The sequence below is a fragment of the Patiria miniata genome, unplaced genomic scaffold (genome assembly GCF_015706575.1).
Source record: "Patiria miniata isolate m_02_andy unplaced genomic scaffold, ASM1570657v1 HiC_scaffold_2, whole genome shotgun sequence".
Taxonomy (NCBI): domain Eukaryota; kingdom Metazoa; phylum Echinodermata; class Asteroidea; order Valvatida; family Asterinidae; genus Patiria; species Patiria miniata.
The window spans coordinates 10,191,858-10,207,352 of record NW_024037058.1 but is presented as its reverse complement, the minus strand read 5'-3'; the positions used below and the strand labels follow the sequence as shown (position 1 = coordinate 10,207,352).

At 42.9% G+C, this 15,495-nt stretch overlaps 2 protein-coding genes and 1 pseudogene across 2 annotated transcripts; 2 read left to right on the top strand and 1 right to left on the bottom strand.

Annotated features, from left to right (window-relative positions):
- Window positions 1-112: 112 nt before the first annotated feature.
- On the bottom strand, window positions 113-1,375 carry LOC119726339 (gastrin/cholecystokinin type B receptor-like). Its single transcript, XM_038197995.1, has one exon. It carries the CDS (start codon window positions 1,373-1,375, stop codon window positions 320-322), a length of 1,056 nt encoding a protein of 351 aa, XP_038053923.1. The 3' UTR covers window positions 113-319.
- A 5,634-nt stretch (window positions 1,376-7,009) lies between these two features.
- On the top strand, window positions 7,010-7,608 carry LOC119726338. The gene has a single exon (XM_038197994.1). The coding sequence runs from the start codon at window positions 7,010-7,012 to the stop codon at window positions 7,463-7,465; it is 456 nt and encodes a 151-aa protein (XP_038053922.1). The 3' UTR covers window positions 7,466-7,608.
- A 322-nt stretch (window positions 7,609-7,930) lies between these two features.
- On the top strand, window positions 7,931-13,729 carry LOC119726809 (annotated as a pseudogene).
- The last annotated feature ends 1,766 nt before the right edge of the window (window positions 13,730-15,495 follow it).

The following is a 15,495-nucleotide window of genomic DNA, read 5'->3' as shown; positions in this document are numbered from 1 at the left end:
TAGCTAGCATTAATGTGATTTTAACTGTCATCCCTGTTGGCTCATATATCGGCACCTCCCCCCCCCCCCCCAACAAAGGATTGCAGGGAGGGGGGGGGACGCCAAAGGCCATCATGACTTTGAAATGGAATAGAAAACCGTTCTATTTTGAACTGCATGTGTACCTCTTAAAAATTATAGCTGTTACAAAAGTGTTGACTTTGTTTCACTGAAGGCCAAAAAAAACCCAAGCGAACAATTCTAGGGCTAACATTTACCTGTCGATTGCATGTTGGCATGACGTCACAGACGGCTTGTTCTATTGTTCTGTGGAACGGTTTTACCAACATCTTAATTTCCTCAGTTCCTTTTTGCAGTCCTCTCGAAATCGCCTGTTGGCCACTCCGTAAATGATTGGGTTGACGGCGTGGTTGATGTACACACAGTACGTGGCCAGGTGCACTACCAGCAGAGCAGTGGGCGAGATGGCGCCATGTCGTTGTAGGTCTGAGAGGTTGAGGATGATGTAGACGATGTACGGCAGCCAGGATATCAGGAACACCACGCTGGATATCAGCAACATCCTGGTGGTTTTTCGCTCCAGCTTGGTTGCTGGTTGCTGCAGAGAGGCTCCCGCCTGGGGTCCACGTGGAGCCTTGGATGCCTCTCTGATGTGGCTCGTGGGTTTGTCCGAGGGGGTAGGATTGCTTTCTTCTCCCTTGTCCTCTTCGGTTGCAGCTGAGGGAGCAAACTTAGCTGACGAGGGTGCGTTACAATTAGACTTGCATTGCAGTGTGATACTGTTGGCCTCGGATGTGTAGCATGATACAATCTGTGTTGATTGTTGTGCGGAACTGTCTCGGACACGTCCACTGATGCTGCTTGCAACGCCAACTTTGACGTGTTCGCGTATGGTTGTGTAAACCTTGCTGTAACACACAACCATCAGCACAGCTGCAGAGAAACAGGTAAAGATTTGGAAGGTCAGCAGAATCACTGACGTGAGGCCAGAGGGATGGAAGACCTCCAGGATCTCTGGCGAATTGACGGTGGCGTCCGTAGCCAGGCAGCACACCGCGGCTATCATCGCCCTCTTACGGCTGAGAAGACGGTGGTGCGGCCGGCAGACGCAGTCGTAGCGATCGAACGCAATGACGCACGTTATCAGGGCCGAGGTGCCGATTGCAGTGTGCAGGAAGTAGTCTGTGCAGTTTTTGTAGGCTGGCGGTGCCTGCTCGAGGAGCAGACAGTTGGAGGCGATCCTGAAGATCTGAAACGCAGAGGCCAGGAGATCGGCCCAGGCTAAGCCCATGATGAGAACATGGGTGCTAGTCTTACGCAGCTTGCTCCAATACACACGGAGGATGAGGCAGTTACCCGGCACTCCCAGCATCATCATCAGCAAGTGAAAAACAAGCAAGTAAATATTCTTCGCCAAATCGCAAGTACCCATTTTTTTATTTGGTATTACCTGAAATCTTCACTGTTTTCTTGGAGTGAAGGAAAATGCTTCTGTGGAGTAGGTGGAACTGTTCAGGCAGCACGTATTTTCTGCTTTTAAATACCATTATCGAATCCCCAGTTGAATTCAACGGGCTTTAGGCCTTTTGTAATGTTCCTTACGTATGAAAGCGTATAATGCTGTCACATGGGGGCGGTTACCTTAAAAGGCTGCCGACATAACAGTTTCGCCATTGCCGAGGTTTTCCGTAATTAGCGAGAGTGCATTTATTACATTAGCAGAAAATGACCCTATGTACATGGACGTTACCTATGGGAATCCCATTGTCATCACACATACTCTTGTGACGTGAATGCATGTATTAACTGGATTCTGTGCCATTTTAATGGGATCATGGTAAATGTACCCCCTTTGGGAAGATGTTGTCGCCGGACATATAATCGTATTAGATTCACTGTAGCGTGCATCAGTTCTCTTGGGCCGTTTAAAAACTTCATTCTTCCGAATGAATCGTCCCCGAACGTTTCAACAAAATGGACAGGAAGTCCTCCATATAGGAAGGAAGTCGGAACCAACATACAGTGTATAAGTTGAGATCCGTGCAATCATGAGGTTGCCTAAGTGCTTGGCAGAAAAGAGTCTAACAACAGAGTTTTAATGTCAAAGAGGGTATTAACAAACCATGTCATATTAAGACTGAGTGACCCTCAAGAGGCAGGCCTCTTGAAAGGCACTCGATCCGATTGCAAGCGTCGTTCCCGGACCTTCACCTCAAATACAAGTTCAGCTATTATATTTTATCCGATAGCCCTATTCAGTCCCGAATCCTCCAATTTCAATATGATTTTGCACACCCCCTAGGGAGTTAGGGTTAATAGAAAACTCAGTCAAATGATAGTGTATAAGAATTGACTGGCTTTAATTAACCACAAGATAATGGGTCGTATGTGTTTTTAAAAAAATAGCATTTGCTTTTACTTCCTATTTTTAAGCATTTACTTGCATTTGTATGAATAAAATTGAGGCAAATGCTTTTACTGGAAAGCATTTGCTAAAAGCTAAAAGTATTTACTTTTTAGCTTTTGCTAGACTATAAGTGTTTACTTTATTTTGTATGAATAAAAAGGAGTAAATGCTTCAGATTTCAAGCATTTACTGGTCATTTTTCAAGGTTGGGTTGGAGGTATCCTGAAAATATAAAGCAAATACTGCTGCGCAATAATTGCTGCCTGTATTAATAGTAATTGCGCCAAAAATAACACAAAACGGTAATAAACTATTATAATATCATACACTTTATTTTGAATAACATTTACGTGAAATTTAAGTATTTTTATTATTATTAATTCCATTACTAGAAGAAACGATTATTTCGCATTTTGTGCACGATATGCGAAGTGTCAGCGTAAAATTCAGTGCGGCATAGAATGATTAACGAGAAATTGTTATCCAACGGCACTCCGGGGACTAAATAGCCTTTCGCCCAGGCCATCGTGGCTTAGAGCGGAGCAGTTGCGAAGACCCGAAGCGACTGGAGCAAAGATTAACTAAGCACGCACGAGTGGCAGAGCCACGAGGCCTTTTACAACATGATTTTGTTGAATTATTCATAATTTTTATGCAAATAAGAAGCGTGCTGAAGGTTAACCAATCACAACGCGGATTTTGCCTAGTCGCTTCATTTTTAAAAGAAGGGTGAGTAAGGAAAACGTAAGAGAAAATAACTGTAAGTTCAGATGAAAAATAAATTCATACCCTCAAATAGTTTCTTGAAATACCTTTATAAGTACAGTTAAAATAAGATAATGTAAGAACAATTACGCGGTCACGATCTCGTGGAAAACTGGACTCGCATTTTTTGTTTTTAAATTTTGTGCAAGCATCCGGACGCGTCGACGCGTCCGGGTAGTAGCCACGCACGCACAAACAGGCTGATGATTGGTTGAAATTTTGCTACCCTTTTGGGGTAGCAAAAATCGAGATTATAAAGAAAAACATAAGAATTTCTAGACAAGTTGCAAAAGGCCCTCGTGGCTTTGCCACTCGCATGTGGGGTCTCCATCTCCAGTCGCTTCGCGTTTTCGCCGCTTTGAATGCGGATGAGAGAGGCCACGATGGCCTTGGTGAAAGGTTAGGGACTAAACGAAATGAAAACATTGTTTAGTTCATTAGGTCACCAATCTTTGCAAACTATAGTTATTTTAATATTTCAATAAACAAAAACCTTTGTGCATTGAATTTTTGGTATGATTTTACTTGCTTTAACACGTGTCTGTGATTTTTTATGCAATTGTGACGTCTACAGGACACTTTGGACCTTTACAATTTTCATGAATGATGAAAGTATACTTTCTGTATTCTTCAACTGGCGAAAATTGTCTTCATCATTTTTGCTGGATGTAAGGATCAAATGACAGTTCGTACACACAAAAGAGACCCTATTGTTAACAACCATTCGTCCAATGATGAAAACAATCCAACAGTGAGAATCATTTGCTACTAGACCATACCTGTTTTAAATGCTGAACACAGGGGCGGATCCTGAAATTTTTGCAGGGGGGGGGCGGGGGTTCATTAGCAAATCAATGCTGAAATGTAGACAGTTTTTTTGTCCAGACACTTGGGCTCGTAAAATCAATAGCGGGGGGGGGGGGGGGGGGGGGCTCGTTACATAAGTTCAATGGGGGCGCTGTTCAAATCCGACGGTTATATTACATAGCCTAATAGTGTACTAAAACTCCCGTCACCCAGCAGGCTCTGTCCGTCTTTTGCGCACAGGCGTATGTTAATACCATTTTATAATTGTGTTTGGGTGTCAGAGCAGGGAGGGGGTGTAGCATTATTGTGTATGAATTTCTATGACCCAAAAAACTAATTTTTCACAGAGTTGGGGACCCCCCCCCCTCCTGGATCCGCGCCTGGAACAGTAAAGGGAAACTTTGATTCATACGGATTCAAGCATTTGCTTTTCCTTCATGTATTTGCTCCAAAGTAAATACTTTTTGCTTAAATTTCCTAGAATTTGCTAGTTTTTATGCATTCGCCCCATTGTCTATATTTTCGCAATGGGTGATAATAGTGAAGCCCAACTTGTTTGTTACGTGCATATGCTAGTGACGTCCGAGCATGAGCAGTAGAAAAGGTATATGCAAACGAATTTTCTTTTTTTAATTTATTTTTAGGAAAATGCACCTGTTTTGTTGCCGGTCAACGTCATTTTCATTTTGAAGTGAAACAACCGTAGCAGTTAAACACCCAATCCGCTGCGGATTGGTTTTATGCCTATTAAATTTCCATTTTCATAAGTACAATAACAAACACATTTCAGGCAGAAGCTATACCCGTTTTGAATGGTAGACCCCCCGCTGCGCTTTCAGGACATCAGCAATCGCAGATTTTTTCCAGGTCAAAAACTCCTTTGCCAAGGTTTCCGGGTAACAAATGATTCAGTCAGAGAATTAAATGTCCTTTTGACCCGGAAAAGTGTCATTTTGACCCTGAAATGTATCAGGTCATATGATCCTGATTCGGGTCCAATTTGACCCAGGCCTTACTGAGTATCTGCATCAGTTGCGTATCCGATGGGTTATAGTCTTAGTTCCGGGAAGTTATTGGCAAATTTGGACTTTACACATGATAGCAGTTGGTTACGCAGTCTTGTATCGAGTCCTCAGAGAAACTGACACCACAGCAATGTACAATTTTAAATGAAATTACAAAACTGCGTGTAGGCCTATGTTGTCAACTGCTCTTTTAAAAAATGTACTATTGAGGTAAACATTTTGTTTGTCTGTCACATCAAGTTGAATTTCAATTGACCCACACGCCGCTGCTTAGCTTTTTATGTAGGTCCACCTGCAGGAGACTAATTTTTGACACTGTTGATACCAACGTGGCCTAAAATTAATATGGCACAGCAAAGTGTGTGAAAAAAGGTTTAAATTCAACAAACCTGAGAGTGGCCTTACCTCAAGCTAAGACAAATATTTAAGGACCTCACAATTTCATGGTCATACGAAATAGTTTCTAAAGCAGTGGCGTAGCCAGCGGACGGGGTGGGGGGTATCCCCCTTCCAACATTTTGTAATGAGTGGCCTTTTTTCACAATGGCACTAGTAACAAAGGGCACTAGTGGAACAAGGAAACTCGAGAAAAAGAGCACTCATGAAGAAGGCCACTCGTGGGAAAATGGGCGCTCGTGGGGAAAAGGGCACTCGTGAAAAAGGGCTCTCTTGAAAGAAGGCACTCGTAAAAAAAGACTTTTGAAAAAAGGCTCGTGACTTTTTTTCAAGAACGCCCTTTTTTCAAGAGTGACCATTTTTATAACGTGGCGCAAACGTTGGCCTGGAAAGCGCCACACGTTGTCCATTGACTATTGTCCCGGCACGGATGAGGCGAGTGTCCTTTTTCACGTCTAACCCCCCCCCCCAAAAAAAATCAAATTGAACCTGCTACGCCACTGGGGGGGGGGGGGGGGCCGCAGTCGCACATCTGCGCCGAAATGTAGACATGTTTTTTTCTTCTCCGGACACTTGAAAAAGCGGGGGGGGGGGGGGTACCCATCTTCCAAATGGGGGCGCTCTTCAAAACTGACCATTATTATGCATATATACTGGAAAATATATGCCGATTTTCACGGCGGATTGTGATGGTTTTGGAGCTTGGTTTTCTTTCCTTATTTTCATGTCAGAACTCTCTAACCATTTATGGAAATAGTTACTGAAAAAATATCTTTCACAAAGCCCCCCCCCCCCTCTGGATACGCCACTGCTTCGAAGATCAAGGTACGATATTATCTGATTTTGGTTGTTGACCAATTATGATATGATAGTGGACATAGGAGTCCAAAGTCATTGCATTTTCTCGCTGTTGGTCAGCTAGTACGGTCAATAAACAACAGCTGCCCTTCATTAAAAATAGATGTCTGATAATAATGGATATAATTATTCTCAACCATGTCGGAGTGCACTGATAGCATACACCTTAATTTGACTGAGATTTGTACGAACGGCCTTTCGGCGCAAAACCACCCTGACTTATATCTGCGCTACCAAGGCGTATAAGGAGTCTTCTGCGGCTTTACTTGTATATTCTTGGGTAAGTTTTGAATTAATAAAAAAAATTCAAATAAATCGAGATATAGAACAAAGTAAACACATACTAACTTGTCGTATAGGTTTGGAAGTGCTGCCCGTGAATGTTCCATCATTTTGGGTTGAGTTGAATGCACTCCCACCACTACACGGTCTTTAAAAATGCTGCTTTCGTTTCTCCATTTAAAGAGGACGTGGTAAGCTCTTATTACAAGTATGCCAGGTTAATTACAAACATCAGGCCTTTACCAACAATCGTCGTCTGCATGATATACTGCGATGAGTTTTAATCTCACGAGTGTTGTTTGTTGACAATGTTGTGTAGCACTGACTTGTTTTTTGTGACGTTTAGAAAAATGACTTCATTCATAGTACATGAACATATAAATTGTAATTTCAGTGCCATTTGAATATCACCTGACATGAACTCTTTCTTTTTTGTGTGAAGGGTCCATAACCAGATAAGACTTTATCAATGACGCCCAGACTGTCAACAGTGCTGCTTTTCGCCCTCTTGTCTCAGTTGTTTGTGCTGCCATCTTTAACCAACAGCAAAGGAGACGATACATCTGACTCGAAAAAGTACAAGTTCTTGTACTTCGCTTCAATCGCGGGGGGAAGCCACTACGTGGTCCTGGCCAGATCGGGTAGGGCACTGGTCCAACAGGGTCACCGTGTTGTATCCCTTGTTGGCAGCTCCAACTCCAACAGAAGCTGGCAGAGAGACGCCGACGTCTTCTCCTTCGTGGTCTTCAACTCGACCTATACCAAACAGAACAGGACCGACGTGCTGGACAATATATCCAAAGTGATCGTGAAGGGACATCATAATCACTTCTTTGGTCCCTTTCTGTATTCAGCGAATCTGACGGGCAAGCTGAATTTTCTAGATATGTGGCTTCAGAGTGCGACGACCTTTTGGGAGATTTAACCGCCATGAAGCGACTGCGCAAGGAGAAATTTGACATGCTTGTCGTAGACGACATGATACCATGCGGACCACTGTTGGCCCAGGCTTTAGATATCCCATTCGTTCATAGCTCCGTCTTTTTCGTCATTCCGTCTAAACACGGGCATTGGTAAGTTATCTATTTCTTGTACGATGCATATTTTCGAGGGTTACGCACTCTTAAAACTCCCTGGTCAGACTCGACGCGGAATAGCGCCCGGAATCTAGATCATATTTTTGGTCAAAGTACGGGCTTAATTAGAGTACGGGCTTAATTAAAGTCTCACACTGTTTCGGCAGTAATACGAAATCGGGGGTTTGATCCCAAGCACTAGGTGCTGAGAAACTATTTGGGGCTGAGAAGCTGGGATTTTTTTTTAACTTCTTTATTAAATTTTAAACAGGACTGGACTTCCAATCGATCCCTCGTACATACCGGAGCGCGTCATGGGACTCACCAACAAAATGACGTGCCTCCAGCGAGTGCAGAACGTTCTAGCCCACTATTTCTACGGATTTGTCTACTTCCGTCTGGGCATATGTAACTTCGATGGTTATGATAAGCTAAAGGTCAAGTACAACATCAAGCCAGAGATTAGCACGCTGGAGTCCCATAAGCAAGCCTTAATTACTGTACTTTCTGCACGGAAGCTTCGCGTTGGAATTCGCCCGCCCCATGCAGCCCAACACAATCCTTGTTCTCCATCATCCTGGAGTACACTCAAACCAAACGGTATGTAGTCTTGAAAATTACCAACTTGATTGCATTGGGAGATCCTGTGCGTGTTTGAAAATATGTGATTGGTGAGATGTCTCTTGTAATGAAATCAAGCCACATTAGGGAATTGATTTTTCAGCATCATTTAATATTGTTGGTAAAGTTTGACGGTAGAAACGACGATGATGCCGATACTTTTGACATTGATGACTACAGTTTACATAGATTTCATTGAGGATGATTATGACGATGGTATTATGGTACTGAAGATAGCGACGATGATAATAAAGTATGACAATAAAGATGAAAATGTGTATGGCAAGGACTTTAATACTGACAATGACGATGACATGATTATGCCGGAGATAATAATGAATATGACACTGACAATAACAGACGATGACAATTACAATGACATAAGTAAGGGCTGGGCACTCAAGATGACAATCTCAATGACAATGACCATCTGTGGCAATGACATAGACGCTGGAACTTATCATGACGATGTAAGTAAGGCTATGAGTGACTTTTAACAGGCGTTGATAACTGATAGGATGGTGATGATGATCGAGACAACTGGAACAATGTAACCCAGAAAAAAAACATTTCCGGCATCATGACGTATCTTACTTTGTGTTTGTCTTGCACACTTGCAGCTGAGAGAGGATGTCGCCCAGTTTCTTGATACTGCTCCCTCCGGAGTGGTGATGTTCTCCATGGGCACTTTTGTTACGATGATGGAGCGTGAGCAGGCCCAGATGTTCGCGGATGCCTTCGCTATGCTACCGCATCGCGTACTGTGGCAGTCAGGCGCCGACTTGTCAGGACTTCGGCTCGGGAACAACACCATGGTTGCCAAATGGTTGCCCATGACACAAGTTATGGGTGGGTGTTGGTGTTTTGTTCTGATCTCTCACCACATACACGCAGACGATCGCAGTATGTTCCTTTTATTAAGATCGTACTTTAAAGACTTTGACTATATCTTTTAACGTATGAAAGTCGTCCATGACAAGGCTGTAAACTGGCACAGGGGTAACTTATTATGTACCCTGAAAAGTCACCCCGCCCTGCGGGGAGCGGTAGCGGTACGTGCTACACATTGTCTAATCTGGAAGCATCCACATGCCTTGGACTCAGAATTGTGATCAATGGTCAAGGATAGGGTAATCAGCACAGATGTGGACACATCTACCACTACAAACAGATGACGAATCTTACTCTCTTAAAGGTCCCAGGTCCGATTTGACTCGGAATCCGAGTCATTTTGACCTGATATTTTAAATGTCAAAATGACACCTTTGCCAAGGTTCCGGTGCCAAAATGACCAGGAAAATGACCAAGAGAAGTGTCATTTTATCCCGGAATAGTTTCATTTGATCCTGAAAGCTTGTAGGTCAAAATATGACCCGGATGCCGAGTCAAAACTTATTTAGACTTTTAAGAGTGCATTTTTTTATGTATGAGTGTGAAAGCTAGAAATTCAGGCCGGACTATCAAACCGTTGAAGCTGTACTTTACATGTATCCAAGAGGTTATTTTTTTGCTGTTTTTTCCCCTTGTGGATTGCAGAACACCCAAATGTACGGCTGTACGTCTGTCAGGGTGCAGGCTTAGCCCTTAACGAGGCACTGTGGGCGGGGTTGCCGATAGTTGGACTGCCGCTGATTGAAGATCAGATGGACAACTTGGTCCGCGTAGAGGCAAAAGGTGTTGGGTTGAAAGTAGACATCGCCATCATGACACCGAGAACTCTGAGCCAAACCATCGGTAGAGTCATGACAGAGCCCAGGTAAGTATGGCTGCAATTACATTTTCTGCATGCTGCAACCAAGTCGCTGAGCAGAATTTAAAACCCCAATATGGATGGTTTCAGTAAAATTCGGAAAGGAACCAGACACGTAACATTTAGAATTCTGGTGAAAATCACTAGTCGAATAATACTTGCTGGTGACGAGTGCAACCGAACTATACCGTACATCGCTAGGTGATATTGCTTGGCATTTTAGTGTTAATGTATCCCATGAAATGTGCGAAAGATCGGTCAACATAGCTCAGAATACCACTGAAAATAACTCTAGCAATCTACCAGACTCTTCCGGAAACTTTCGTGTTGTGGGTCTGCCAGGGTAAACGTTATTTTTAGCTTGAAACTATAGCCGTACAGTGGTCCAATGGTTGCGGTGCTCAAATCGTCCACGGTATAGCTTCAAACCCGCTGGTGTTCTTCGGAAAGACACTCTACAACAATTACCGCTCGTATCTCCACCCAGGAGTGTGAATTGGGAACCTGTGAGTGTATAGAGAACAGGTTGCGCTGATCTTGGGCTGCTGTTGAAAATGATCTCATATACTATATCCCTAAGGTAAACATTTTGTGTAGCGCTTTGAGACCGTTAATAGAGAGCTTTGCATGAGGTGCCACATTATTCTCAACCTTGTTAACCTCGACTTAATCACTGTTTAAATTTGGCTTGTAGATTTCGTGAGAACGCACGGCGCATCTCCGAGATCATGCGGGATCTCGAGACCTCAGCCTCCCCCGTGGACACCATGGCTCGCTGGATACTCCATGTGGCCCGGTTCGGCGGAGATCACTTACGACCGGCCGTCCAGGATCTGAATTTCGTCCAGAGGAATCTTCTTGACGTCTACCTATTCTCGGCTGTCGTGCTGGCATTAGTTACCTGGATCAACGTGACTGCGTGCTGCTTTTGTTTGAGGTGCATGTGTCGTAAAGGCCGGAATAGAAACCATATGAAGAAGGAGTAAACTAACTTCGTGAATCTACACTCTCAAAAGTCCTGGGTCAGATTTGACCCTGAATTCGGGTCAGATTTGACCTGGCACTCTTTCGGATCCAAATGACAATATTTGTGTAAAACAAGGAAGGACACTTTGCTGTGTCAATTGCCCCAGGAAAGTGACACAGAGAAGTGTCACTTTGACCTGAAAAGGTGTCCGGTCAATCTGACAAGAATTCCGGGTCGACTCCGACCCGGGTCTTTCAAGAGTTTGCAAATGTATTTACTGGCAAGACTAGCACAATATTGGCTTATATTATTACAATTACTAAGCAGCCTTCACCGATAAAACCTACAACTTATCATGAACCAATCACTTTGCTCGGGTACTTCATTACCATGATTTGACATGCTGACAATGCTGATCACGGTGGGAAGGGAGACTTCTACGTTGTGAACAAAGGCGATCCAATTCTTGGTTTAGACCTCACCCAGTCGCTTCAGCTTACATATAGAACGGTGACAAAGTCATTCCAGTTCGTCATGTGTCTCCAGAATCTGCATCAACCCTCCCATACAGTCTACGAATCCACCCCATATGGATGCCATCTATCATGTAACGCGGCTGCAATGCGGTCATTTCTCAGACTTGCATCCTACTTTGATCGCTTTGTGACCGATTTTTGTACAGAAGTCGAGCCTGTACGCATCGTGATTCGTAAAGGAGCAGACTCAAGTGGTCATCCGCTGCAATGCATATAGTTTTGAGCCAAGCAAGGAACTTAAGTATAGCCCGTGCGTTACCCTTCCTCTGTTTGACCCAAATCTGCCCGTGTACTGATGCATCTGCCTACGGACTCGGTGCCGTCCTCATACATACAGCTTGAGAACAATCGCGAATATCAAGTTCCAATTGCATCGCGCACACTCTCTTCCGCGGAACGTAATTACTTCGTCGGTTAAGCCGCGTAAGTGGACGTGTGAAAAGTGGTTCAGTACTTGTGACGACGCCACTTCACACCCCGAACTGACCAAAAGTTCCTCACTACACTATCCAACTGTGGGTCAGGACGCCATCTATCTCATGCGTTTCATATATACCGTTGAATACGTGCAGGAGTCCATAATTCAGCAGCAAATGCTATAATGTCGCAACTTCCTATCCCTTCAACCGCGTGTCCGCATACTGCTCCATAATCGCAAAGTCATGACACGGATTAACATTCGCAATGACATCCTTCACGCGCCGACGATTCTTCAGTCCGCGATCAGGTAGCCTTGAATGCAAGACTGTGTCTATATCAGCGTGAGGGCATCGCGCGTTGGCAGTGGCTTGACGGGCTCCACGTCTACTAACGCGGCGAACCCCGATCCGTCGATCATGCACACGAAGCCCATAGTGCATGCTCACGCGCAGTAATGCCCCATGTGGAGTCGCAGCCCGTGCTCCGAAGGAGCACAGACTTGATGTACATTTTTACTAATAAATTGTTAATTATGCACGCATGCGCATAAATGGGCCTGGCGGCAAAATGCGGTCCATTGAAATGTAAAGAGCTATAAACTGTCGGGTCATTTTCTCTCAACTTGTCCAGGATTTGTCGCTTTTTTCTACGTAAAATTCCCTTTAAAATCGCCATTAATTTCTGGACTTAAGTGGCGGTTTTTTGAGGGGAGCGGGGTACAAACTGAAAACTGAAAAATTTGCTTTCGTCCCGTACGCACGATATCAGCAGGACTCCTTTCCGCACGCGTGATACGTGAATGACTATTAACCGGGTGCTTCTGGTACCATCCACCACATTTCGGGCCGAATTGCGGTGCTGATTCGCACCAGGATAAACCGCGGGCTGCATCACGGGCTGTGACAGCCCATGACAACCCGCGATTCAGCCTGCGGTCCCCGGGTTTGTTGACGTTATAATATTATGCCTCGCTTAAATTTTCAAGATGGCGTACCCTGAGGAAGGTCTTATGCTCACATGCTAGCACTTACACAGCCTTGCATTCAACGCTTCGATAGGGTTGAACACAAACAAGAACTGTCACGCAAAACAACAGACGTGGTGCGACTTCGCCCAAATTTCTCATGGGTGACGGATGTTCGCATGAGAACACAAACTCTCAAGTCAAAGAGTTCACAGAAATGCTCTGCTCCTCAACTAACTGTGAAATCCAAGAGACCGTTCACATACAAACTGCAAGATGGACGAGTTTGGAACGCATTCAAGTTGAGCGCGTGTCCAGCCACACTGCAAAATAATCAAGTGTTCAAGTTTTGACCCACCCTGCACTCACTCGACACTGTACCAGGTTACGCACACCACCAGTCTTGACCAAGAACTATCGCAAATTAAGACAATGTAGTCTCAGAATACCTTGATTTAACTTGATTTTTAATGATTTCACTTAATAATGACATGCTTTAAGTGAACTCTTGGACCAAATTTCTGGCCTGATCGAGGTAACTCAATTTTGAATTGCTCAATATTTATTATCACCCATTGGTCTTTAATAAAATTGTAGTCTTTTTTACTCCTTCTACACGTTAATTTTTTTTCATATTGCAAATCATTGTTCACGATTACTTGAGATATAAGGTCTGCCAGTTATGGAATAAACATTTCCTTTGGACATAACAAGTTAGTTATGGGGATCACATTTAAGATTTAAAAGTATAAATCCAAGAGAGGGGAGATGTTATGTTTAAATTGCGCCCTCTAGCAGGTTTCGGTGAGGAGTGTGCCATGTTAGGTTGTTCTTGATTAAAACAGTTGCATCGTTCACGTAGACCTTATATTCACCTTATTTTTGGTCGTGTTCCCTGAATGTTTTTTATATATTGTAAATTATTGAATGGGACGGTGCCAGACTATTTAGCATTCTAAGCCTTACCTTATTTTTATTTTTTTTACAAAATGTAGGTTAAAACAGTAGGTATGTTTATCACAATTTTTTAATTATTCACTGTTATTAATTTGTAATTAACATTATTTCATTGCTTTCATTTCTTTCCGCAAGCTCCAAAAATAAATATTTTTCCTTGCTTTCAACTGAATATGACCAACTAATAAATACAGCCTACTCTCCACGTCCGTATTCACCACAAATAGTTTTTAGAGATCAAGGTTTGATTTTTCTAATTTTGGGGTTGAACAAACTTGCGATATGGGAGAACAACATGGGAGTCCAAAGTCATTGCATTATCTCGCTGTTGATTAGCTAGCAGGGTCAATGAGCAACAACTGCTCTTCAAAATAAAATGACGTCTGATAAAAATGAATACATTCTCAACCACGTCAGAGTGCAATAATAAGTTATCATAGCATGATTTGATTTGAGTGAGATTGAAACAGAAGCGGCCTTTACACGCAAAACCACCCAGATTTATATTTGCGCGGCCAAAGTTATAAGGAGTACTCTGCGGCTGTACTGGTATACTTGATCTTCCGTAAGTTTTAACAAATGCATATATCGAGAAACATTGGTAAGTAAGCTCATACCAAATTATCATGTAGCACTTGGAAGTGCAGCTGCTCGTGAATGTTTCGCCATACCACGTACTACACAGTATAGAGGACCAAAGTGGACAACCCATTTTCTCAAAATCTGCTAGAACAAAACAGAATTAGGGTTGAAATGGAGTCCTCTTTCTGAATTTAAATTTTTCTATCATCAAAAATTTGGATTTTATTATTTTCTTGTTCACAGGCGGTCCAGAAATGTACAAACCGAATTTATTATTTTCTACTTGAAAAATATCGGGAAAACGTGTTTACGACTAAACCAAATGTTCGAATTTCTACTGGCAGAAAATCAGACATTGCGATTACGACCAAAGCAAATTTCCAAATTTGTAAAGTCATCTTATTTGACGTAGTGATCCCTTGGGGATGTCAACGAACTTTGTTTATCTTAGTTGCCGTTTTTTATCATATATTTAATCGTCAAGCGCCATTTTTCGTGACCCAAGCCTCACTACCCAAAGAACGGTATTGCACCTGTTACTTCATTTTATGAATTCAAACCCCACAAGCAATTTTGAGGTGACCTCTGATCTCGTCTCCCCTTGTTTTATTGGCAGATGTAATATGATTAGATTGGAATAGAAATCTGTGGGTCTGTTTTGTAATGGACAATGTACATATAGAAATCAATATTCACTTTAATTTGTGTACTAATTACACCTGCTGTATCCAGATGGACTTGGATAGCCACGTTTTTAACCTTTTTACCAAGCCCAGTGGTCACTGTTAGAGAGTGATGCTTATATTATTTCGCGTCTGCGTCTACTCTTATCAAAAGGAAAATTGAGATAAGAGGTCAGGCAAAAAAAATTATTGGGGTCTGACTTCATGACATGTAGAATCATTTTTAAAATACACTCCTTTTGCTGTAATAAGACTTCGTCATGAAAAACTGGCATTTGGAAGATTAAACATGATAAATAACGGCACTAAGAGTATACAAAATTTATTGCCATCGCAAAGGTCATCAGAGGTCAAATATGAAATGTCTACATAATCTGAAACGACCTCACATGCCAAGCT